General features: G+C 46.7%; 1 protein-coding gene across 5 annotated transcripts in view; it reads right to left on the reverse strand.

Annotated features, from left to right (window-relative positions):
* nova2 (NOVA alternative splicing regulator 2) overlaps positions 1 to 26,253 on the reverse strand; it is a 58,194-nt gene that overhangs the window by 21,279 nt on the left and 10,662 nt on the right. For all 5 annotated transcript variants that reach the window (XM_045724392.1, XM_014214115.2, XM_014214116.2 and 2 more), the window contains one exon: positions 23,936 to 24,079. In XM_045724392.1, coding sequence (XP_045580348.1) covers positions 23,936 to 24,079 — 144 coding nt within the window. The remainder of the gene's footprint in view (positions 1 to 23,935; positions 24,080 to 26,253) is intronic.

Below are 26,253 nucleotides of genomic sequence, written 5' to 3' on the forward strand. Positions count from 1 at the left end.
CAGGCCACAAATGTGCATGTGTCTGCTCAAACGGTCAGAGACAGACTCCATGAGGGTGGTATGAGGGCCTGACGTCCACAGGTGGGGGTTGTGCTTACAGCCCAACACCGTGCAGGACGTTTGGCATTTGCCAGAGAACACCAAGATTGGCAAATTCGCCACTGGCGCCCTGTGCTCTTCACAGATGAAAGCAGGTTCACACTGAGCACGTGACAGACGTGACAGAGTCTGGAGATGCCGTGGAGAACGTTCTGCTGCCTGCAACATCCTCCAGCATGACCGGTTTGGCGGTGGGTCAGTCATGGTGTGGGGTGGCATTTCTTTGGGGGGCCGCACAGCCCTCCATGTGCTCGCCAGAGGTAGCCTGACTGCCATTAGGTACCGAGATGAGATCCTCAGACCCCTTGTGAGACCATATGCTGGTGCGGTTGGCCCTGGGTTCCTCCTAATGCAAGACAATACTAGACCTCATGTGGCTGGAGTGTGTCACCAGTTCCTGCAAGAGGAAGGCATTAATGCTATGGACTGGCCCGCCTGTTCCCCAGACCTGAATCCAATTGAGCACATCTGGGACATCATGTCTCGCTCCATCCACCAACGCCACATTGCACCACAGACTGTCCAGGAGTTGGCGGATGCTTTAGTCCAGGTCTGGGAGGAGATCCCTCAGGAGACCATCCGCCACCTCATCAGGAGCATGCCCAGGCATTGTAGGGAGGTCATACAGGCACGTGGAGGCCACACACACTACTGAGCCTCATTTTGACTTGTTTTAAGGACATTACATCAAAGTTGGATCAGCCTGTAGTGTGGTTTTCCACTTTAATTTTGAGTGTGACTCCAAATTCAGACCTCCATGGGTTGATAAATTGGATTTCCATTGATTATTTTTGTGTGATTTTGTTGTCAGCACATTCAACTATGTAAAGAAAAAAGTATTTAATAAGATTATTTCTTTCATTCAGATCTAGGATGTGTTATTTAAGTGTTCCCTTTTGTTCTTTTGAGCACTATATATATATATATATATATATATATATATATATATATATATATATGTATATATATATATAGGACCAGTGCATATAGCTTGACTTAGATCCTTAATCTGCTGTATCTGCTATATATATATACTAGGAATCCGTCTGCTACATTCATCATCAACCATTTGGCTTCACTATTGCATGTCTAGAACCATGATTAGCAGTGATACAAATGTTTAAAACGTCCACATGGCCACATCTGTTCAGTGTTACACTGTACTGTGATCCCAAGACAGGATGAAGTTGTGAAAGCAGCTGAAACAACAGCCACACGGCTATGGAGTGTCTTGTTATTCGGAGCGTGGGCTACAGTACATAATGACTAGTGTTGGACAGGGAGTCTACTGAAAGACTCCATATTGGAACTAATTCGATAGTAACATGAGTCATTGACTGGTCTGACATTGGAGTCTCCCTCAGGAGGGGAATTGGACAATAAAAGGGTTCATTTACAATGTCGACCTCTACATTACCAGCACTATACAGTAAGCACTTAATTTTTAGGTCCAGATTCTATCAGTCTGGGTACAGACCTTGGTTAATTATGTTCCTCTACTGTTGTTATCAGGTACATTGGTGCCACGCATCCAAGACAAACACAACTTCTCTCTGTGTAAATATATCATCACCGTTCTCTCAGAAGATGAGTGTGTTTAGACCATGAAAGGAAAACAACCCGCCTAAAAGCCCTCATAACGTGGCAGAAACCAGGCCAGTCCCAAACCAAGCCGTCTCCCTCTCTCTCCCTCCCTTCCTCCCTCTTTTTCTCCCTCCCTCTCTGTTCTGTTAGGGCCGGACTGAAATCTGTCCTTATCGCCTCCGACCAGTCGCAGCTTCCTGCTTCACGCTTTCCCTCCATTGTTTTCTTGGGCCAATGGGGTTGAGTTTGGCCCTGCGCACTACCAGTTGTGGTGAGCTATTAATACAGGGACATTTAGGAATTTCAGACTATGGGTTGGGGTAAAGAGCCTCTGTGAGTTTCTGACAACTGGTATCCCAGGGGTAATCTAGGCCCGACCAATCAGCCAGTGTATTATTAGGGCAGAGATGGCCATTGTCTTGGCATGGGGATGTGGGTAAGGGGGGTGGGGAGGGCAGACTGGTTACGCAGCAGCAAAGGCCATCCTATCAAATTGTACCCTTTTTTGCAACACTTTTCCTGTATTTTCAATTGTATAGGTCATTCCTATAGATAGACTGTCTGTCTGAGGTTTGATATTCAGCAGCAAAGTTGTACCCTACTAGTTACATGAAGGCCTAGGAAAGTGATGACTATAGTAATGTAGCTAAAGGTGTGTGTGGGGGTAGGAGGGGGTGAGATTACATGGGGTAACCCTGCCCGAGAAGTGTCACAGTTTGACAAAGCCTTTCTCTGCTATGTTGACATTTCCCACAGTGCTCACTGAGCATGCTCAGTTAGCAGTCCCATCCCTACTACTCGTGTTGGTTTGACTAACCTCTACCTGGTTACTGCTATAGTTACAGTTACTATGGTAGGGAAACCCCTTGTTTACTCCCAATCAAAAGCACAAAAGACCACTTAAAAGTAAGTTGTATTTTCTTATTTACTGTGTGGCCAGGATTTCCTTCTACAATAATCTGAACCTGAAATAAATGAAAATAGGAATACAACTGAACTGTTCATAGGCATTATAGGGAACTGGGTAAAATATCTTCTTCAAATGTGGCCCGATGAACCACGTTTTGGAGCCTTTGGCCTGACACAAGTCATTGAGAAGCCCTTCGTGTAGTAGATGGATGGTCTGGCTGGGAGAATTCAGCTCAGCAACAACTGCCATGCTGAGAGCGATGGGCCATTTCAAGAGCAGTTGTTTTTATGGAATCATTAATTGTGTGACTCATTCATTCCCTGCACGAATGGGCAGAGAGGGGAGCAGAGGGAAGCTGCTGAGAGATGATGTGTGCCCTGGCCTCCCCTGCTCCCCTGTTCCCCTGCTCCTGAGAGCATGACAAGCCTTACATGCAATAGCAGCAGAGGGGGCAACCCTCCGCCTCCATGTCCTCCTCCACAGCTCTTACATACACAGTTCTCCCAGCTTGTTCTGGTGGACGTCCAATGACAGAGCCCATCTCTGGATCACCAGGAAGTACTTGAAGATGTATTTAATTCTACCGCTTTCACTGAAATCATCCCAGTTTAATTCCTTCTTCCAATTCTGAGACTTCTTGAAAACAATCCAGGATTGTATTATGGTTGGATTCACACTGGGATAACCTTAGAGAGGAAAAGCCTGATAAATACCAATCTTAAACAGTGAGATATGGGTAGGTTTAATGTAAGCTCATTAAAGGGAGCTCCTTAGGCCCTGGCTAAACCCGGTAAACTGTGTACCTTTGATCTAATAGCAGGATTATCTGCCTATTATGGGTGAGACTTTCATCCATTTTGTTTCAATGGGTTAAAAATCACCAAATAGGAAATGTCATTAGGTAGAATCACTCAGCCATGTCACATAGGCTGTGTTTACACAGGTAGCCCAATTCTGATATTTTCCACTAATCAGATCAGCTCCTTTGCCAATAATTAGCAAAAGATCAGAATTCCCCTGCCTGTGTAAATGCAGCCTAAGAACAAAAACTAATGCTGATGAAAAAAAAAAAGCTCTCTCAGACACTCAAGGTGTGTTGTTCTCATAGGTAAACAGAATGCATACTCTCAAGTATCCTTATGGTCATATTATGGTGTTAAACTATTTACAGATTACAGGTTAACTCTGAGTCACACCACAACAGTTGAATAGAGAAAAAACCCACGTCTCCAAGGGAAGAACTCACTGTCATTTAGAAAGTGCTGACCACAAGCTAATACCAGCCTAGTAGAGAGAGATTGATTGATTTATTGATTGACAGGACACTGAACCCATAGAAATGACCATGGCCGCCCCAATAACCAATTAAATTGGTTTTAATGGCTTAACAACCTGGCCCAGCTCCAGGGACAAAGGACGCAGAACTATCTGTCTCAGCAGACAGGGGGACACTGTAGCAGAAGACTCTGCCTGCTGGTGCCTGCCTGCCTGCCTGCCTGCCTGCCTGCCTGCCTGCCTGTCTGTTCTGACTACGTTTTGGAACATGAACTCTAACCCGTGGAAGGGGTTACAGATGTTTCCTGGCTTTATGACCATCAGAGAGAGAGAGACAGAGAAAGAAAGAGATTGTGTGAGAGAGAGTCAACGAGGACGACTGAGAGAGGGGGGAGAATATAAAAGCAGGCTTCAGCCTTCCTCCGTGACTAGTATTTTCCTGTCCGCCCATCGCGGCTCACTTGATTGCACTTTTGAAACAGATGGGGCCCCTGAGAGTCGGGGGCTCATTGTCTATAGGCTGGGAGCCGGAGCCCTACTCATAGTCACCCAGGCAACCGGCAGGTCCCCCGAAAATATTGCAGGGCAGCTGTTGCCTGTTGGGTGATGTAATGTGTTATTATTTAAAAAGGAGAGGTTGCATGTGAGGCGACTGCACTGGATGTGGATGTTGCATGTGCTTATGCAATCATGAACAGTAAGGGAGGAGGCGGTGGGGGTCCAGGAAGCTTGGCAAATGGTTTCCGTCAAAAATCACTTCATGTCTTTTGACTGTGCTCATGTCAGTCATGTTCCAGGGTGCCCGTGGATAGAGAGAGAGAGAGAGAGAGAGAGAGAGAGAGAGAGAGAGAGAGAACACGATCTGCAGCAGTCTGCAACCACTGAGTCTGAGGGCCAGGTTGGGCCAGAGTACAGCCAAGGAACGCATTTAGGAAACCATATGAAAACTGAGTGTTGGTGTGGACAACGGGCCTGCAGCTTACTAGAGGAATAAGTACCTGTAACAGCAAATCAGCAAACATGATTGACAGCCTCCTTCTCCTCAGCTTTGCAACAATTGAGTGCACCAGAAGAAGTATAAGAAAGTCTCAAAAGAATAACAAAAGGACTTGGAAGAAATGGTGAATTCCTCTATAGTGATGTCACTCTTTTGAGTGGGTCCAGGGCTTTCTCCCCCCTGTCCACCCAGCCACCCCCCCTTTTCCTCAGTTCGACTTCAGCCAGCAAGAATGGCGTTGTCATGGTTACGGGGCCCATGCCGTGCAAACAGCTGAAAGATGCCGTGTCTGCTCTCTCCGCTGGTCTGCCCTTCATCTCCTCTCACACTCTCTCCTTCACCCTCCCAAGGCCTTCTATCACACCCCTCTGAGACCTTACAGCTAGCAAAGAGTACACAGAAGAGAGGGGGGAGAGAGAGAAGAGAGAAAGAAAGAGAAGTAAAGAGAGAGAGAGAAGATGGAGGGAGGGGGGGGGAGGCAGAGAGAGAGGGGGGGTGGTGGGAAATGAGGGGTGTTACCCAGAGAAAAATCAATTTTGCCAGGTTGCTGTAAGGACTCTTAGAAGTTGTTATTTCTATGGACAATTGTCACACTTTCTTCCATTTCAATTTCACATGGGTCTAACTGCATGTTAACATGGCCACAGAGCCAGAGTAGGGAGATGTGTCAAACCAGCCTTGTTTGGCTGTGTACCAGGCTGCGTTAGCGAGGAGCAACGTGTTTACTATGGAGATGATTTCAAGTGACTGATACTACTAACATCCTAAAACATCTGACCCACAATACACAAAGACACAAGGACAAGCGCACACACATGCACACACAAGCTGCTAGCCTATCCATGTGGAGAAAATTCACACGTCCAAACGCATACCCACAGAGGTCTATATATACAGCCATAATCACCAAACATTCACTCTGCTTAATACACACATACCAGCCTGCAGAGACACAGAGCAAGAAAGGAATCACACACACCACACACACACTGACACACACATAGCTAGAAAAGATGCTCTCTCCAGCTAAACCGTGCACATTGGAAACACACAGAAACAGTTACAAATACACATTTCAGCAGCTCATTTGTCGTCTCAGGGCTTGTGTGGTAACTGGACCTCGTGTAAATTCCTGGTCAGCCCAGATGAGTCTAACGGTGACTGATTGCCATCCGCATTGGGCTCGGATGGAGGGAGGAGGGGGCGCTGGAGTGGTCTGAAACCCTGTCTCATCAACCTCTGGGCCGGGCTGTACTGCACAGACGGCCTAACTATGATACACCCACACTCCCCATCTCTCACACGCACGCACGCACGCACGCACGCACACACACACACACACACACACACACACACACACACACAACCCCCACTATGAATAATGAAGCAGCTACTCTTGGCTCGTGGGTGATGGAGAGGAGCGAGAGGAGGAGCAAGGGAGGAAGCGAGGGAGGGGGGTTTGGAGGAATGAGGTTAGGGGGGAGAGAGGAGAAGAGAGGCTCTTGGCTGAAGGAGCAGGCAGCATGCTGCCCTCCCTCACTGAACATCACCCCCCCAGCCCTCCCTCTCCTCAACCCCTCACCACAGCTAGGTTACAGAGGTGTCCCTCAAATCTCCTCTACCACAGATCACACTTGAGAGGTGTACGGGGACCCTGCTGTACTGCCATGTCATCTGAGTCAGCTAAACCACTGTGCTGATTACCTCAGAATCTTTACAACCACAACAGGAGGATAGATGACAAAGTGTCTGTCCTGCTTTTCTACTTGGATTCTATTATGTTGAATTGACTATTTGACTCCCACCCTAACTATCCCTCTAGTACCCTGCTAGGGTGTGTGTGTGTGTGTGTGTGTGTGTGTGTGTGTGTGTGTGTGTGTGTGTGTGTGTGTGTGTGTGTGTGTGTGTGTGTGTGTGTGTGTTTGAGAAGGACAGGAATGGAGGTCTGTGTTTAGACTGGCAGCAGTGGCCCAGGGTTTTAAGTAGCATTAAGGTTGGCTGTGACCTTCCCTGCAGTGGACCTGGGCTCCAGGGTCAACCAGACCATGGTGGCTCCTGTCAGTGGAGCAATACGGGGGCCTGGTGAAGCTTTCACTCTGGGGATGAGGTGGGGGCAGCTGAAGGCGGTGGATAAGGGGCCTAAGCCTCTAACCCTCCCACCCCAAATGCTCCCTGTCCTCAACTCTTTTGAGCACCCGTTAAGAACATCTCCCCTTTGACGGTGTTGGGTATCGCCCAACTGCCAGGCGGAGGCCTGGTTACGGCACACCTGTCCCCGCTCACCCTGCGTCCGTCAAAGTTGTCTAAACATCCCCCTGGTCTGGTCTGGTCTGGAGGATGGCCAGACTGCGTCAGCTGGCATCAACCACCCCACCCTGCCCCCACCCAATCTCTAAACCCTAAAATCCCCCCCAAATCCATCTCTGTACCCGTTGTCCCTCTGACTGTCTCCTGCCCCTGTATGTCAGCTGCCTCCCTCCCTCCCCACAGTTACTCACCCTCCCATGCCACCCTCCTTCCTCCTTCCTCTATCCTCCACCCGGTCGTGTGGCTCCTCTGCTGAGCTGCAGGGTTTATTGGGACGGTTGCTCAACTTTACCACCGTTTTCACGACTTTATAGACTGCTCTAATCCTGCCGCCGCTCCTCTCCCCTTATCGCCCTGCTAGCACCTCCCCCCCATCCCTCTACAAGTAACCCCATCACTGCCACACATACTGCCACACATGCACGCACACACACAGAAACACACACCCTGGCAAGACTGCACTGCCCCTCCCCGACTGCCAACAACATCTCTTCTCCAGCTCTTCTCCTCCACCTCTTCTTCTCCAGCTCTTCTTCCCCAGCTCTTCTTCTCCAGCTCTTCTTCTCCCTCTGCCCTTCTTCTCCAGCCTTCTTCTCCACCTCTTCTTTTCCATCTCTTCTTCTCCAGCTCTCCTTCCCCACCACACCTTCTCTACCTCTTCTTCTCCAGCTCTTCTTCTCCACCACACCTTTTCCACCTCTTCTTCTCCAGCTCTTCTTCTCCAGCCCTTCTTCTCCAGCTCTTCTTCTCCAGATCTTCTCCAGCTCCTCTTCCCCACCACACCATCTCCACCTCTTCTCCTCCACCACACCTTCTCCACCTCTTCTTCCCCAGCTCTTCTTCTCCACCTCTTCTTCTCCAGCTCTTCTTCTCCAGCTCTTCTTCCCCAGCTCTTCTTCTCCACCTCTTCTTCCCCAGATCTTCTTCTCCAGCTCTTCTTCCCCAGCTCTTCTTCTCCACCTCTTCTTCTCCAGCTCTTCTTCTCCAGCTCTTCTTCTCCAGCTCTTCTTCCCCAGCTCTTCTTCTCCTGCTCTTCTTCCCCAGATCTTCTTCTCCACCTCTTCTTCTCCAGCACTTCTTCTCCAGCTCTTCTCCTCCACCACACCTTCTCCAGCCATGATGATGGAGTCCAGTGGGAGCCACAGATTGAAAACAGAGCTATTTTCATTGTTTCCATGGGCACGTGTTGTTAGTAGTGTTGTTCCTTCTAAACTGTACTAATCTGCAGCACAACGTTTACTCAACCTTTTCCATGGAGACGGGGATGCTTGCCATTTTACATCATACACAATCTGTTCCTCATTTTATACAGCTGCAAACTGCAATGAGGCAATGGAGCCTGTGAACGGGCCTCAGCCAAATAACAGAGGCTGTGCAGTCTGCACTCAGCCCTACATGGGCTGCTATCTGAAATGCACAATCAAATGGAAAAACCACATAAAACACAAGCTTGCCGATGTTGGCACATTCTTTTCACAAGTGTGTTTCTTCTACACTATGTAAACACTATGAAACAAAACTAATCTATATGAATTAAGATGGCGCTGAAGAGTATGGTTGACATTTTACATGTTGTTTGTAACTTATTTTTGAACTTATTTTGTACATAATGTTGCTACGACCATCTCTTATGACCAAAAATAACTTCTGGAGATCAGAACAGCAATTACTCACCACGAACTGGAAGAAGCTTTTTCCTTTAACGAGTCTGACGAGAAGGATATACTGCTCTCCCGGGAACAGGCCCAGATCCCCGCCATTTGCGTGAAGAAAAGATGGAGAAAAAAGGACGCAGATTGGGCTGCCTTTTGAGAATCCGTAGGCGAGCAAGTAAACTCCCACTGCCTTCCGTTCTACTTGCTGACATACAATCATTGGAAAATAAAATTGATGACCTACGATTACGATTATCCTACCAACGGGACATTAAGAACTGTAATATCTTATGTTTCACTGAGTCGTGGCTGAACGACGACACGGATAATATAGAGCTGGCGCGATTTTCCATGCACCGATGGAACGGAGATGCTACGTCTGGTAAGACGAGGGGTGGGGGTGTGTGTCTTTTTGTCAATAAGAGCTGGTGCGTGTTGTCTAATATTAAATACGTTTCAAGGTATTGCTCGCCTGAGGTAGAGTACCTTATGATAAGCTGTAGACCACACTATCTACCAAGAGAGTTCTGGTCTATATTATTCGAAGCCGTCTATTTACCACCACAGACCAATGCTGGCACTAAAACTGCACTCAACCAACTCTATAAGGCCATAACCAAACAAGAAAATGCTCATCCAGAAGCGGCGCTCCTAGTGGCCGGGGACTTTAATGCAGGTAAACTTAAATCAGTTTTACCAAATTTGTACCAGTATGTCACATGTGCAACCAGAGGAAAAACACTCTGGACCACCTTTATTCCACACACAGCGATGCATTCAAAGTTTTCCCCGCACTCCATTTGGAAAATCTGACCATAATTCTATCCTCCTGATTCCTGCTTACAAGCAAAAACTAAAGCAGGAAGTACTAATGACTCGCTCAATACGGAAGTGGTCAGATGACACGGATGCTACGCTACAGGACTGTTTTGCTAGCACAGACTGGAATATGTTCCGGGATTCATCCAATGGCATTGTGGAGTATACCACCTCAGTCATCGGCTTCATCAATAAGTGCATCGACGGCATCGTCCCCACAGTGACCGTACGTACATATCCCAGCCAGAAGCCATGGATTACAGGCAACATCTGCATCGAGCTAAAGGCTAGAGCTGCCGCTTTCAAGGAGCGGGACACTAATCTGGATGCTTATAAGAAATCCCGCTATGCCCTCAGACGAACCATCAAACAAGCAAAGCGTCAATACAGGATTAAGACTGAATCCTACTACACCAGCTCTGACTCTCATCGGATGTGGCAGGGATCGAAAACTATTACGGACTACAAAGAGAAACCCAGATGCGAGCTGCCCAGTGACGCAAGCCTAACAGACGAGCTAAATGCCTTTCATGCTCACTTCGAGGGAAGCAACACTGAGGCATGCATGAGAGCACCAGCTGTTCTGGATGACTGTGTGATAATGCTCTCGGTTGCCGATGTGAGCAAGACCTTTAAACAGGTCAACATTCACAAAGCCGCAAAGCCAGATTACCAGGACATGTACTCAAAGCATGCGCGGACCAACTGGCAAGTGTCTTCACTGACATTTTTAACCTCTCCCTGACTGACTATGTAACAGCTACATGTTTCAAGCAATAGTCCCTGTGCCCAAGGAAGTGAAGATAACCTGCCTAAATGATTAACGCCCTGTAGCACTCACGTCGGTAGCCATGAACTGCTTTGAAAGGCTGATCATGGCTCACATCAACAGCATCCTCCCGGATGCCCTAGACGCACTCCAATTCGCATACTGCCCCAACAGATCCACAGATGACGCAATCTCAATCTCACTCCACACTGCCCTTTCCAACCTGGACAATAGAAACACCTATGTGAGAATGCTGTTCATTGACTACAGCTCAGCGTTCAACATCATAGTGCCCACGAAGCTCATCACTAAGCTAAGGACCCTGGGACTAAACACCTCCCTCTGCAACTGGATCCTAGACTTCCTGACGGGCCGCCTCCAGGTGGAAAGGGTAGGCAACAACACGTCTGCCACGCTGATCCTCAACACTGGGGCCCCTCAGGGGTGTGTACTTAGTCCCCTCCTGTACTCTATGTTCACCCACGACTGTGTGGCCAAACATGATTCCAACACTATCATTACAGTGCCTAGCAAAAGTATTCATCCCCCTTGGCGTTTTTCCTATTTTGTTGCATTACAACCTGTAATATAAATTGATTTTTATTTGGATTTCATGTAATGGACATACACAAAATAAACCAAATTGGTGAAATTAAATGAAAAAAAAATGTCTTGTTTCAAAAAATTCTACAAAATAAAAATGGAAAAGTGGTGCGTGCATATGTATTCACCCTCTTTGCTATGAAGCCCCTAAATAAGATCTGATGCAACCAATTACCTTCAGAAGTCACATAATTAGTTATATAAAGTCGACCTGTGTGCAATCTAAGTGTCACATGATCTGTCACATGATCTCAGTATATATACACCTGTTCTGAAAGACCCCAGAGTCTGCAACACCACTAAGCAAGGGGCACCACCAAGCAAGCGGCACCAGGAAGACCAAAGAGCTCTCCAAACAGGTCAGGAACAAAGTTGTGGAGAAGTACAGATCAGGGTTGGGTTATAAAAAAATATCAGAAACTTTGAACATCCCACAAAGCACCATTAAATCCATTATTAAAAATGGAAAGAATTTGGCACCATAACAAATCTGCCAAGAGAGGGCCGCCCACCAAAACTCACAGACCAGGCAAGGAGGGAATTAATCACAGAGGCAACAAAGAGACCACTTAAAGAAAAAATTAAAGCAAACACTTTTGGTGTTCACCAAAAGGCATGTGGGAGATGCCCCAAACATATGGAAGAAGGTACTCTGGTCAGATGAGACTAAAATTGAGCTTTTTGGCCATCAAGGAAAATGCTATGTCTGGCACAAACCCAACACCTCTCATCACCCCTAGAACAACATCCCCACAGTGAAGCATGGTGGTGGCAGCATCATGCTGTGGGATGTTTTTCATTGGCAGGGACTGGGAAACTGGTCAGAATTGAAGGAATGATGGACGGCAGAGAAATTCTTGACGGAAACCTGTTTCAGTCTTCCAGAGATTTGACACTGGGACGGAGGTTCACCTTCCAGCAGGACAATGATGCTAAGCATACTGCTAAAGCAACACTCGAGTGGTTTAAGGGAAAACATTTAAATGTCTTTGAATGGCCTCGTCAAAGCCTAGACCTCAATCCAATTGAAAATCTGTGGTATGATTTAAAGATTGCTGTACAACAGTGGAACCCATCCAACTTGAAGGAGGTGGAACAGTTTTGCCTTGAAGAATGGGCAAATATCCTAGTGGCTAAATGTACCAAGCTTACGGAGACATACCCCAAGAGACTTGCAGTTGTAATTGCTGCAAAAGGTGGCTCTACACAGTATTGACTTTGGGGTGGGTGAATAGTTATGCATGCTCAAATGTTCAGTTATTTTGTCTTATTACTTGCTTGTTTCACAAGAAAAAATATTTTGCATCTTCAAAGTGGTAGGCATGTTGTGTAAATCAAATGACACAAACCCCCCAAAAATCTATTTTAATTCCAGGTTGTAAGGCAACAAAATAGGAAAAATGCCAAGGGGGTGAATACTTTTGCAAGCCACTGTAAGTTTGCTGACGACACTACAGTGATAGGCCTGATCACCAACAACGATGAGACAGCCTATAGGAAGGAGGTCAGAGAACTGGCCGTGTGGTGCCAGGACAACAACCTCTCCCTCAATGTGAGCAAGACAAAGGAGCTGATCGTGGACTATAGGAAAAGGCGGGCCGAATAGGCCCCCATCAACATCAACAGGGCTGTAGTGGAGCGGGTCGAGAGTTTCAAGTTCCTTGGTGTCCACATCACCAACGAACTATCATGGTCCAAACACACAAATACAGTCGTGAAGAGGGCACTACAAAACCTTTCCCCCTCAGGAGACTGAAAAGATTTGGCATGGGTCCCCAGATCCTCAAAAAGTTCTACAGCTGCACCATTGAGTGCATCCTGACTGGTTGACTTACCGCCTGGTATGGCAACCGCTCGGCATCTGACCGCAAGGCACTACAGGGGGTAGTGCGTACCCCCAGTACATCACTGGGGCCAAGCTTCCTGCCATCCAGGACCTATATAGGCGGTGTCAGAGGAAAGCCCATAAAATTGTCAGAGACTCCAGTCACCCAAGTCATAGACTGTTTTCTCTGCTACCGCACGGCAAGCAGTACCAGAGCGCCAAGTCTAGGACCAAAAGGCTCCTTAACTGCTTCTACCCCCAAGCCATAAGACTGCTGAACAATTAATCATGGCCACTGGACTATTACATTGACCCCCCCCCCCCCATTTGTTTTGTACACTGATGCCTTTGCATAGTCACTTCACCCCTAACTACATGTACAAATTACCTCAACTAACCTGTCCCCCCGCACACTGACTCGGTACCGGTACCCCCTCTATATTGCCTCATTATTGTTATGCCATTGTGTTACTTTTAAATATATATTTTTTTAACTTTAGTTTATTTGGTAAATACTTTCTTAAACTCTTCTTGAACTGCACTGTTGGTTAAGGGCTTGTAAGTAAGCATTTCACGGTAAGGTCTACACTTGTTGTATTCGGCGCATGTGACAAAGAAAGTTTGACTTGATTTGAATGCACTCTCGCTATCTCCTAAACACACAGACTGTCACACTCACTGGAGTGTCAAATAGACAGCTACGTGTCAGTCAATATGTTGTGAAATACTTAAACAACCTCATGGTATAGGACTGCATGTGTTAGAAACCATGGAAAGAATTCTCAAGTAGAGAACACTAGTAAAGATTCTACTCCTGAATACTGAATGTGGATCTGTGGATCAGACATGTTTCCTTTCAAATGTGGTTCAGCATGAGAACGTCAAAGGTTTGAGTTTATGGTTCAAGGAGAGTCGTAGGGGCTTTTCCCAGGAACTGTGGGGGTTTGTCAGGGTTAAAATGCTGCCTTCCTACCTCTCTACCCCCTTTCTCTCTCTTTGCCTGTTGGCAGATGGACAGACGATCCCCTGTCCCCTCACTTCCCGGGTAGAGGTGTAAGGCGCTATAGCGCGCGGCTCCAGAAAGAGCCTCTGAAAAGCAGCCTTCTCCTCTCGCACCTGCCAGGAAGAGGAGGGGTAGGGGGGCTGAAGGCTGGGATCGCACGTGTGGCCCATGGGCGACCTTGGCCTGAGCTGCCTCTCGTAGGTCTCTCTGTGTTTAGACTAAAGACATAATCGGCAGGACTATAATTATGCAGAGGAGGGCGTCTGACTCAATTAACAAAATGCATAGGACACCATTCCTACTTCGTTCATTCCCCTTCTCTCTCCTTTCAACTCTACCTCTTTCTGCGGATCTCTTTTACTCTCTCTCTCTCTCTCTCTCGTTTTGTCTGATTTATGGGAGCGGTATCCCCTTTCAGTCTGTCTTTTTGGGGGGTGTTTGTGTGGTTCCAACAGCAGGGTGAGAAAATAGCAATTAGCTATCAGCAAAACAACAATTAGCAATGTCTTTAGTGACTAACGGGACCAAGGTTTCACCCGTCTTTACTAATGCAGTGGAGCTGAGGCCGCTGCTCTAGGAGTGACATGAAGAACTCACTGATATTAAAGCGTCCTCATCCATCCATGATGTCATTATCATTCATCAAAACCATATGGCGTTGGATGGCTATGATTTCAACTTCCCAAAAAATGATGTGTTTCATAAACAGCCTCACCAACTCATGCACTGCAAACATTAGGTTTATTTATTGTTTCCATATATATCCCCCAACATCGTAAATCATCATATAGTGTATTTCTGGTTAGAGTTGATAAAAACGGTCTAAAATTATCATCTAGAGTGTGTCATGCAAGAGAAGAACAAGAGCCCAGAATGTAGCCGCCATCCATCATCAGACGCAGGTCAAGGGTTATAAAACCCATCAAGCTCTCATCACAAGCCCTCTCAGGGCTCCAGCAGCCATGTGACAATGGTTCCGGCTGTCTCATGACGTGGCTGGACACCAACTGTACTGACCCCAGCCAACACACCCACAGGCCTGCTCCCCTGCCCCGTTGCCCCCTAACGAGACCCCTCTGTAGGGTCACAGTTAATTAGCGCTCCCCGATCTGCCGCAATTAAAGCGAGAGTGCAGATTGTGTGTTGAAGGGGCCGTTCCAACAACTAATGGCTTTGGGGACCGACCAACCGGAGGGGAAATTAATCACAGAGAGGGGGTGAGGATATAGGGGTTGGGGCGGGTCGGACCCGGGGTGTGAAGGGGGAGCTTTTCACTGGAGATTAGAGATAATGGAGGGACAGGGGGCGGAGCTAGAGGCAGCTGTGGAACCTCGTCTTTTTCTAGGGGGGAGATGGGGGGTATGGGCAAGTGGGAAGGGGCACAGGGGGGAGCTTTGTCCCCATGTAAGAGATTAGGTCTGTAAAGAAGGGGGAAAAAATCCTCTACCGGGCCAGCTCTCTTTTTCAATGAACCTCTTTGTCAGCGCTCACCTTCCATTTTAAAGGGAATGCAACCTCCACACAAAGCAGGTCTCCATTGTCAGGCAGTAAAAGTGCAGCATGCTCCTTTATGACCTTCTACTTCTTCCTCCTGAGAGTTGCGGTATACACTCTTTTCCTCAGAGTCTCCACCCACAGCAAGGACATTAGGAGATGTAGACCCTTGCTTCTAACCTCATTCTGCAACGAGGGATATCTCCATGGCAACCATAAACGCTAAGTGTCATTGTTGTGAGTGTGCAATCACAGGAGACTGTGCTCGGGGCCCAATGTTGTCGAATCCAAAAAGGCATCTAAACAATCCAGTTCTGTTCTCAAGGAAGTACTTGAATAAAAGGTGTTGTGTTTTTACTTCCCATCCTTTCCCGAGAGCACAGAAAAGACTGCAGCGCTGTTTGCTACCCATTGGTTCCCTGAATCTGTACGCCCTCGATGTGAGTCGAACAACGGAGAGCTGCACCGCGGTCCCACTTCACTCTCCTCTCCTCTAGCAGAGACACAAGGCCAGAAGTGACAGACATCTTCCTCTTCCTGCTACACCTGCTGGGGCGGGGAGGGAAGAGGAGGGGGAGGAGGGAGAGGGCGAGGAGGGGGAGGGGAGAGGGCTCTGTTGCTTGGGGAGCTGTCACTTTCATTCCGATCACCAAGGCAACCGGGTGTGCAGTGCAGTCCCACAAAACCCGCTTTGTTTTGGGAGTTGGGGTGGAGTACGAGGGTCGTGTTTTCTCCTGCTTTGTACCTCGAGAACACCGTACACACGTATACACACCCAAGCATGCATGCGCACCAGAGGAGGCTGCTGAGGGGAGGACGGCTCATAATAATGGCTGGAACGGAGCAAATGGAATGGCTTCAAACACATGAAACCATGTTTGATGTATTTGATACCGTTCCACTAATTCCGCACCAGCCATTACCACGAGCCCGTCCTCCCAAATGAAGGCACCACCAACCTCCTGTGATCGAACACAGGCAGTCGCTCTCTGTCTCCCTCTCTCTGCTCTCTAATATATCACAATTCTTCCAATATCATCCCATCCGCTCAATTCAGATCACAAAGCAAGTCAATTGTGGTGGTGATTCAGACATCTTAGTGGGTGGGGCTGAGCTTTGTGATAACTTGTTTCAGGAGAGAACATGTCAAGTCCTCTCTCCTCTCCCTAACTTGACGCTGTTGTTGAAGCCAGAATGTTTGTTGTCTCCTACACTGTCACTCATGGCGTGTTCCACAGTAACATTTTTCCCCCCTCTTTTTGTCTGAAGAGGCAAGCCTTGTTGCTTAGCCAAGCAAACCTAAATAAAGACCACTGACTTTTCTGATAAGCTCACAGAAAATATGCAGCTGATGACAAGATGAGAAGAGATAGGCAGGCGGTTGTCTGTTATTCATCAACTATATTCTGCTGACTTTAGCAGGGTGGTACACAACAACAACATATATTGTGATTATATCAAATCATACTCATGGCATTGACAAGACATGGAGAGAGAGTTGCATTATTTCATTAACTGCTAGGATAGCACAATGAGTTAGAAAGCCTGGATTTGTATCTCCTTAGATAATAGGTTTCAGTGGAGGCTGGTGGGAGGAGCAATAGCAGGCCAGGCTCATTGTAATGACTGGAATGGAATCAGTGGAACGGAGTCAAACATGTGGTTTCCATATGTTTGATCTGTTTGATACGGTTCCATATAGCTCCTATAGATCCTCCCACCAGCCTCCACTGGTAGAATTACTGTAGCTATCAAACTTATACGACAAAACCAAACATGAGCTCAAGCTAGCAACCAAACAAATGCATTACATCCAAAAACTGATACAACTGTAGTCCAGTTCTAAAGTCCTGCCTGCCTGCACACACACCACACCACACACCACACTACACCACACCACGCCACACTACATTGCACCACACCACACCACCACATACCACACACACACACTACACCACACACTACACCACACCACACACACCACACTACACCACACCACACTACACCACACCACACTACACCACACACTACACTACACCACACTACACCACACCACACACACTATACCACACCACACACACCACACCTCACCACACACCACACACACTACACCACACCACACACACCACACCACACCACACACACTACACTACACCACACACCACACACACTACACTACACCACACACCACACACACTACACCACACCACACACACTACACTACACCACACACACACACTACACCACACACACTACACCACACACACCACACACACTACACTACACCACACACACCACACACTACACTACACTACACCACACCACACACACTACATCACACCACACCACACACACTACACTACACCACACACACCACACCACACTACACTACACCACACCACACCACACACTACACTACACCACACCCCACACACACTACACTACACCACACCACACCACACACACTACATCACACTACACACCACACACACTACACTACACCACACACCACACACACTACACCACACACTACACCACACCACACACACTACACCACACCACACACACTACACTACACTACACACACACACCACACCACACACACTACACCACACACACTACACCAGACCACACACACTACACCACACCACACCACACCCCACACACACTACACCACACACACTACACTACACCACACCACACACACTACATCACACCACACCACACACACTACACTACACCACACACACCACACCACACTACACTACACCACACCACACCACACACTACACTACACCCCACACACACTACACTACACCACACCACACACACCACACACACTACATCACACACCACACCACACACCACACCACACACACTACACCACACCACACACACTACATCACACACCACACCACACACACCACACACCACACACAGTGTGACATGACCCTCTTGAGGCAGATGGGAGACCAATCCGCTCCCCCCTTCCCCCACCCTTGAGGGGCTGAGCGGTCACAATGTCAAAGACTCTATTGTCATTAATAGTGGCCCACCACTCTCTATTGTCCCTGACAGTTTGGGGCCATCATTGACCATTGAAACCACTGGATATTCAGTCCAGTGGATATTCAGTCCACTGGATATTGCTTTCCTTCATCCCTCTCTCTTTCACTCTCTCATTCCCTTTCTCCCTCCCATTCTCTCTGTTCCCCCAATCTGTCACATACACATTCCCACCTCTAATTTACTCACACCTCTCTCCTTTCACTTTCACTTCATCCACTCATACAGCTTCTCTCTCAGAAACCTCATCCATTCATACAGCTACTCACTCAAAAAACCCCGAGCTATATCTTTACTTGTGCATTCAACCATAGACATGAATATACCTACATTAACACCCTCCAACAAACAGGCTCTAGTGCAGATTAGTCCTATGTAGGTCTGGGCCTCTTTAGGCCAGGCAGTAGCAGTTGTTGCATAGTCCCAGAGAGGAGACAGCACAGCTGGGGCAGAGCTTTGTCATGCCAGCACAAAGGAATGATTGAGGCGGGCTATTTTCGACTCCCCTCGTACATAATCGGCCTGTAACAAAAGCCCCTGTCCTTCTCTGCCAGCCAGCCCGGCTACAGCCAATCCCAGGACAGCTCTGGCCTGTCTGCAGTGCCCGCAACCACAGAGGTGTATTCTGATTGGTTGCCAGGTCTGATGGTGTTGTGATTGGCAGGTGCCTTGTGGAGTGGAATTCACAGGGTCAGATATCCCCCATTTAGACACAGAAAAGGATCCTATTCAAAGATTCTTAAAAGAAATTAGATAATGACTGGATTCACTGTCCCCTGCATTCTTTTCCCAGAGAGAATATTTGAAAAATGAGCTTTAAACAAGTCCTGTTGCATGACTTTAAAAAATAATAATACCTTGTTTCATGACATAAAATTTCAACTGGAATGATACCCCCGTTTGGTTTTAATTCTAGCACTTCTACGAAAACATTGCTCCATTTTTACTCTAACTAGGGTGTGAGTTATCAGGCTGACTGGCTGTGGTGGCGCAGGGGAGTCTGGGGGGGGATATGAGTAACCGTGTGATAAAACTCACCGGGTGGAAAAAGATGACTGCCTCTCTTCCCTTAGCCTTTCTCTGCACACTTAGTCACAGTTCTCATTTCCAGAAGTAAACACAGACTTAGGCCTGTTAGATCAACGGAGGTTATGCAGTGATTGGGTTGTCGGGGGGTGTTTGATAGTCAGAGGGTAGGGGGTTGAAGACAATCATATTTCACCATGCAGGAAGCATCTGATTAAAAAGTTGGAGCACATGGAGCCGGCAAAGCTCCAGCACCCTAGAGACTGAAGAGATCTGGGAGAGAGAGAACAAAGGATACAAGATGAATGAGAGATCAAAACAGTGAGGAGACTTGGAAGACGAAAGCGATAGAGGTAGCTAATGAGAGAGAGAGCAAGAGAGAGAGAGAGCGCGAGAGAGAGCTGCAAAATTAGATCGCTGCAAAGGGTAGGAGGGAAGAAGGGAGATTGGGGTGAATGCATGTCTGCAGGTAGCTACAATGTCCTGCACTCCACTCTGGATGTGGCTCTTAGATTGATTAGCCATGCCTTTCTTGGCTGGGCAGGGTGATTGATGTGGCCTGATGCAGGCTGTAGCAGAGGTGAGTGCGGCCTCTGGGTTAGTTACACAAGTCAGCTGGGTGATAGAGTGGACCAGGAAGCATACAAAATGTCCAGCAAACTGAATACATCCCAAAAATAGCTGTCGTACAGTCAATAAAGGCCATTTTGATAATCCCAGAAAACCATTCAAATCAAAACAATAACCTGGTGAAGATAATGTGGATGATGAGGCTGATAAGTAGTAGTTTAATCATCATCATTCTAATCCTCCCTGTGCTCCTGTGTGCTCCTGTGTGCTCCTGTGTACTGCCTGCCTGTGACGTGACAGCCCCATGGTGGCATGGTAGACTACGCAGTGATCGCTCAGGCACTGACTGGCACAGAGGATTATTCAGGCAGTCGGCCATTCGTTGGCTTGACGGTGACGTCACACATGATGGAAAACAAAAACAAAGCCAGTGGGATCAAGGGGACCTTCTCTGTCCCCACGGTGACGCGGGACACCCTGTCACCAGCCTGTGATCCTCTACTACTGGCAACGCTGTCACTACTGCTGCTCAACAAAGACCCTCTACATACTAGGCTGACATGCACACAGGCACTGAGTATAGCTACATAGCATTGACCTAGCATCAGCCATGTGCTGTGGGTTTTATGATATTGTTTTAAAATGGAGATGGAGTGTATTAAAATGACAATTGCTGCATTTGTGGAGGCTGCTGAGCGGAGAACGGCTCATAATAATGGCTGGAACAAATGGAATGGCATCAAATCATATGTTTGATGTATTTGATACCATTCCACCATCCCGCTCCAGCCGTTACCACAAGTCCTCCCCAATTAAGGTGCCACCAACCTCCTGTGAGCTTTACATGTATGCCAATGGCATAATGTTGGGAATGGTGGATATGGGAACATTTTCTATGTTTTCTAAAGGTAATCAATGACAGAAATCATTAACAGTTCATGGCACCGCTGTCTCAACCCAATCAAACTGGCCTGTCTCTAGGTGTGAGTTCACAGAGAATCACTTGAAAAGACAGTCAAAATAGTGGTATCCTTCTACCATTAGCCTTAAAATGCCCCATCCCATATCTAACTACTCCCCTGAAGAGCATCACTTCCTGGAATAAAACTACTTCCTGGAACATGGCTGACCAGAAATGAAAAGGGAAAGGGCAGTCTAGATCATGACAACCTAACTTCATATTAATAGTGAAGGTCTTGTTTAGGCAGCACAGCACATCAAACTATACATTCATCACAATATTTCTGAAATTCAGTCAGAATCAACATCACATTGGATTTAGATGATATACTGAATTAACTGAATAACTGAATTAAACCACAGACGGTAATAATGATTCGTCTTGGAAATAGACCGTAAATGAAAACAAACAGGAAACTCATTTCAGCCAGACGAGTTGGATATGTAATATTACGGCTTTTCATCTTTCAGTCAAAAAGCTTAGAGCCTAAGCGGCTTGGAAGGGAGAAATCAGTGATGTTGATAATGCTTTGGTGGGGGGGGGGCTGGAGGGTTTGGCTAGGTATTAAATACTGAAAACTGCAATCATGGCAGAGGATTAAGACAAAGCTTCAATATGGAGCCACGCTCCAGCGATACGGAGGGACAGGGGAAGATCAGTGAGCGGTTGGTCGGGACAAACTAAACGTGGAGGGAGTCCACGTTTAGGAACAAACGACAAGATGGCGGGGACTGTCTCTCGCTTAAAAGGAGAGTTCTTTATTCTTCCACCATCACCTTTGAACCCCATTAAACAGTCCCTGTGGTGATGTCATACTGGGAGGGCATCCTAAGGGATGGGGTGTCACAGGGGCAAACAATTTGTCGGTGGTAACCTGTAGGTGGGTTCATGGGTCAAAGGCATGTAAAGGCTGTGGTCTTTATGAACCATGTGTAAATAAGCATTTGTATCTCCCAAATATGAAGAAAAATGGTCCTCATATTAAAGGAGGGAAGAGACGCCACCACCGTTCTCTTGACCTACTTACAGTCTCTGGAGACATTAGCTTCCAAAAACTGGACAGGTGACCCAGAACAAGTAAGCTCATCACCTGGATGATAATTGGACTGGAAAACACCTAGCTATCTTCTTGTATTCCTTAGTCGGTAGCTAACATATGAAAGTGAATGAGCATATAGCACCTTGAGGCTAATTGCCATCTGAGGGCATGAAATTACAAATGTTGACGTTGACTTTCTTAATCAGTTTCTAGCATTTCTCAAACTTCAATATCACATACAGCATGAGAAAGAAAAGCCTGATCATTTCCAATTGCACTCCGGGTGCGATAGCTAATGTCTTAATATCTTTATTCCACTTGTGATCCCCAAAGAAAGAGTAATGGATGACATGAGTGGCTGCAGCATCCTTTACCTTATCTCCCTATAGGCCCAGACACCTGCAGGTATGAGCAATGATGCTGTCATACAGAGATCTTTTTTTTCAAAAACGACATTTTTTCAGCCCTTGTAAAATAGAGCAGCGGGCCTCCACTCTGCCGACGCAAGGTCGCAATAAAATATGGTCGCTACTTTCCAGTAAACGTCGCAGGGGCCTATATTTGCAAGGGGCTGTATCTAATAAATCTTGGCTCCTATAATAATGAATGTTGCCTGTCTTGGCCCAATACTGCTGTGGCCAACTAATTGGTTGGCAATGAAATGCTGGTGAGGCACTATCCCAGGATGAATTGAAGGAGCACGTCTTGTGCTGTGGGACAGAGTCTCAAGCACTACACAGCCATTCTTTCTGGCTTGATTCTACTTTTTTCCCCATCATTCCCCACGCCACCCACCTTGCCCAGCGCCTCCCTCCGTGCCCCGCTGGTGGAACCCCAGACGGGACATCGCAGCAGGTGGACCTTTTGATTTGTCAGCCAGGAAGAGCAGCGCCGGTGCTCATTTGCATACAGATGCCTCCTTCAGTGCAGAGGAAGGACACCCCCCTCCCCCTACACAGTTCCTCTTTACCCCCCCCCACCTCCATAACCCCCCCCTTCCCACCGCACTCCCCCAAGACGACAGAAAAGGGCCTTTACAGCCATCTCTTTCATTTTCTTTCTTTTATTTCCCTTTCACTCTTTTCCTCCCTCTTTCTGTGGTCCTTTTCACTCTCTATCTCAACAAGGCCGTTCTCAACATCAGATCACTAGTTACTGCCAATTCCAATAAGGGAGGAGGGTTTGGGATGTTTGGGAGGGTCGAGGGTGGATGGGCTCTCACACCTTGCATCTGCTCTAGCTGGCTGGAGTATGGGGTCTTGAGTCCCAGGGAGAGGAGATACAACAGAGATGGCCTGTTCTGTTGACAGGGCTAGCAGTAGAAGGATGTACAGGGAATTACAATGCTCTTCTAACAAGGAGCCCAACATCTGAAACTGATTGCACCTTCTCCAATTTCACATGTCCAGACAAGAATCCCGTTGAGTGTGATTGAGATATAACATGTACAGTGATAGGTTCATCTCATAATTTCAATGTATCCCTTCTTGCCTGTGTTGTTCAGAGCAAATTCTCATCGAGCACAAAAGCTGCTTCACTGACAGGCTGGGCACACAGCTGAGGCGCATCTCATGTGTCTAGCCGTGCAAAAACGTCATGTCATGAGGGAATTAAGAGTTTAGGCAAATACAATTTCACCTTAAACTAACCCTTTAATCCTGTATCTGTGGTGAACTTGACTCTGTGTTCACTCGCATGTTCCTATGTGATCCACGGCTGCATGAAACCTGAGCCCTGACAGAGGCCATGTCTGTTACCCAGTGGAATCAGGTTCCAGACACAACACGTCTGGGAAAGGGGAAGCCTCTTTGAGGGGCAGAGGTCAGAAAATAAATACATACAGGAGACTCCTAAAATAAGCGAATTTATATTGAAAGATCTCTAAAATACAGCGTCATTGACTGAAATATTGCCCTGGTCAACGAGCACTCACCTGGGTAGAAGTCTTTGGATTTGGACAGTTTAATGGTGGCGCCGGTCTCTTTCTGCAGCTGGACGATGGTCTGTCCTCCCTTGCCGATGATGGAGCCGGCCGCATAGCTGGGGATCAGCACCTTCAGGAAGTACTCACCTTCCTCTGCAGGCAGGTAACAGAAAAAGAAAGTCAGAATGTACTACACTCAGGTAATCAATCTACCTGTACTAAAATCGCACAGCCACTATCATCCATCTCTGTTTTGCACAGTCCCCCCCCCCTTCTCCCCCTCAACCTATCCATTCATCTTTCAGGCATCCTTAAACTCTACAGAAAATCATCTTAGTGCCTGATTAGATTATGACAACAATCCACAACAACTATCCTCTTTCTATGCATTTACAGCTGTAAATCATTTCACAAATTGATTTAATCTCATTTTTGTGTTTCACAGAAGTATCTGCTCTTTGTCATCATCTTGGCAGACCGTTATTAATAAAGGGCTATGGGATTTGTTAAATCTAATCAAATAGATGTAATGCTTTTGGAAACACAGTCACACATTGCATAACCATACTCCCATATTTACACCATCAACCCCTACATTCTGGTTTCCATAAATGTCCCTTACACTTTGGCCAGTTTCAAAACTACTGTATAAATAACAGAAAACTTGTACACTGCTCTCAGCTCCTGTTGTTCCGCCCACCCTCCTTGGATATAGGACAAAACAAGAAGACACACAGGCTACTGTAGTAGGAACACAACTGAAACATCAAAAGCTTGAAGACATGAAGGCGTTGCTTCAAAGTGGGCAAATGGGGGGTTTAGTAGCAGAGAGGAAACAAAGCTACCCACCCCCTTTCGGCACAAAAGTGCCTTTGTTCTGTATGGCGATGGCTACCTGCCTGCCGAAGCGTCCACATGCTTCCTATCCAAAACAGTTCAGTGATTGGTCAACGGTAGGGATTCTTCAATCAAGTGTTTGTTGCCATTCAACGATAGACGACTCGTTTTCATGAGAAAAAAATTCACTTGAGAAATACTGCACCAAACATCTTAGTTAGATGTAAAATTGTGCGACTAAGATCTTCGCAAAAATGTCAAAATGAATGACTAGTTTGAGGAAGTGTATACTGGCTATGGCATCTCAAGATGGAGAAACAGTTCTATTGTCGCTTTTTTCTAGTTTTTCAAACAGTCAAGCACACTTCGCCGAACCGAAGCATGAGGAAGCCTTAAGCCAGCAACCGGCCATAGCCTCTTCCCTGACAGGGACTTTAAGGTCTATAGCTTCTTGCCTGACTGTAACTTTAAGGTCTATAGCTTATTGCCTGACTGTAACTTTAAGGTCTATAGCTTCTTGCCTGACTGTAACTTTAAGGTCTATAGCTTCTTGCCTGACTGTAACTTTAAGGTCTATAGCCTCTTGCCTGACTGTGACTTTAAGGTCTATAGCCTCTTGCCTGACTGTGACTTTAAGGTCTATAGCCTCTTCCCTGACTGGGACTTTAACCCTCAAACTACCGACTTGGGTCATTTTGACCTCATAGTCATACTTTTGACCATAACCCAAAGGTGGTTTATTCTATTCTAAATTTGATTTCTAATTTTATGAATTTGTCAATCAACCTTTTCTTAATAAATCTAAATAATTGTTTAATATGGACTTTAAAAAAATGTAAGTCCTTTGGGATCATTTTGACCCCAGCCAAAAACACATATTTTTCCACCTGTAGAAATTGAATAGATAGGACTTTTATTTTAATTTGGGTTTCTCTGGGGACATAATTACAAGTTATCCATGCCACCAGAGGGTGGAGGGGGACTTGTATCAGTGATTTTGACGAGATAGACAGATCATCTGCAGAGATACAGCTCCCCATGTACTCATCTAAAATTGTACTTTTTTATACCACGTATCGTAATGAGCTAGTGTACAAAACCAAAATTACCTTATTTTTGTGAATATAAAAATCTGCCAATGGTATACAAAGTCTGCCAATGGTGTAAATACTTGATAGAACTGTAATACAGAAATCAGATATGTTCTGAATCCCTCTCCTGTTCCTGGAGAGTTACTGTCCTGTAGGTTTTAGCTTCAACACAAATCTAACACACCTGATTCTAATAATGAGCTAGTTAAAAAACTGAACCAGGTTAGTTACAACAGGGATTGAAAGGAAAACCGACAGAAGGGTAGCTCTCCAGGAACTGGGTTGGAGATCCCTGTTCTAGGGCAAATCTAAAAAACGATTTCTTTGGTTTCTCCAGAGACATAATATTAAGCTAGACAAATCCTCAGAAGGTGGAGGGGGACCTGTTGAAGTGATCTT

This window comes from Salmo salar, chromosome ssa09, assembly GCF_905237065.1.
Source record: "Salmo salar chromosome ssa09, Ssal_v3.1, whole genome shotgun sequence".
NCBI lineage: Eukaryota > Metazoa > Chordata > Actinopteri > Salmoniformes > Salmonidae > Salmo > Salmo salar.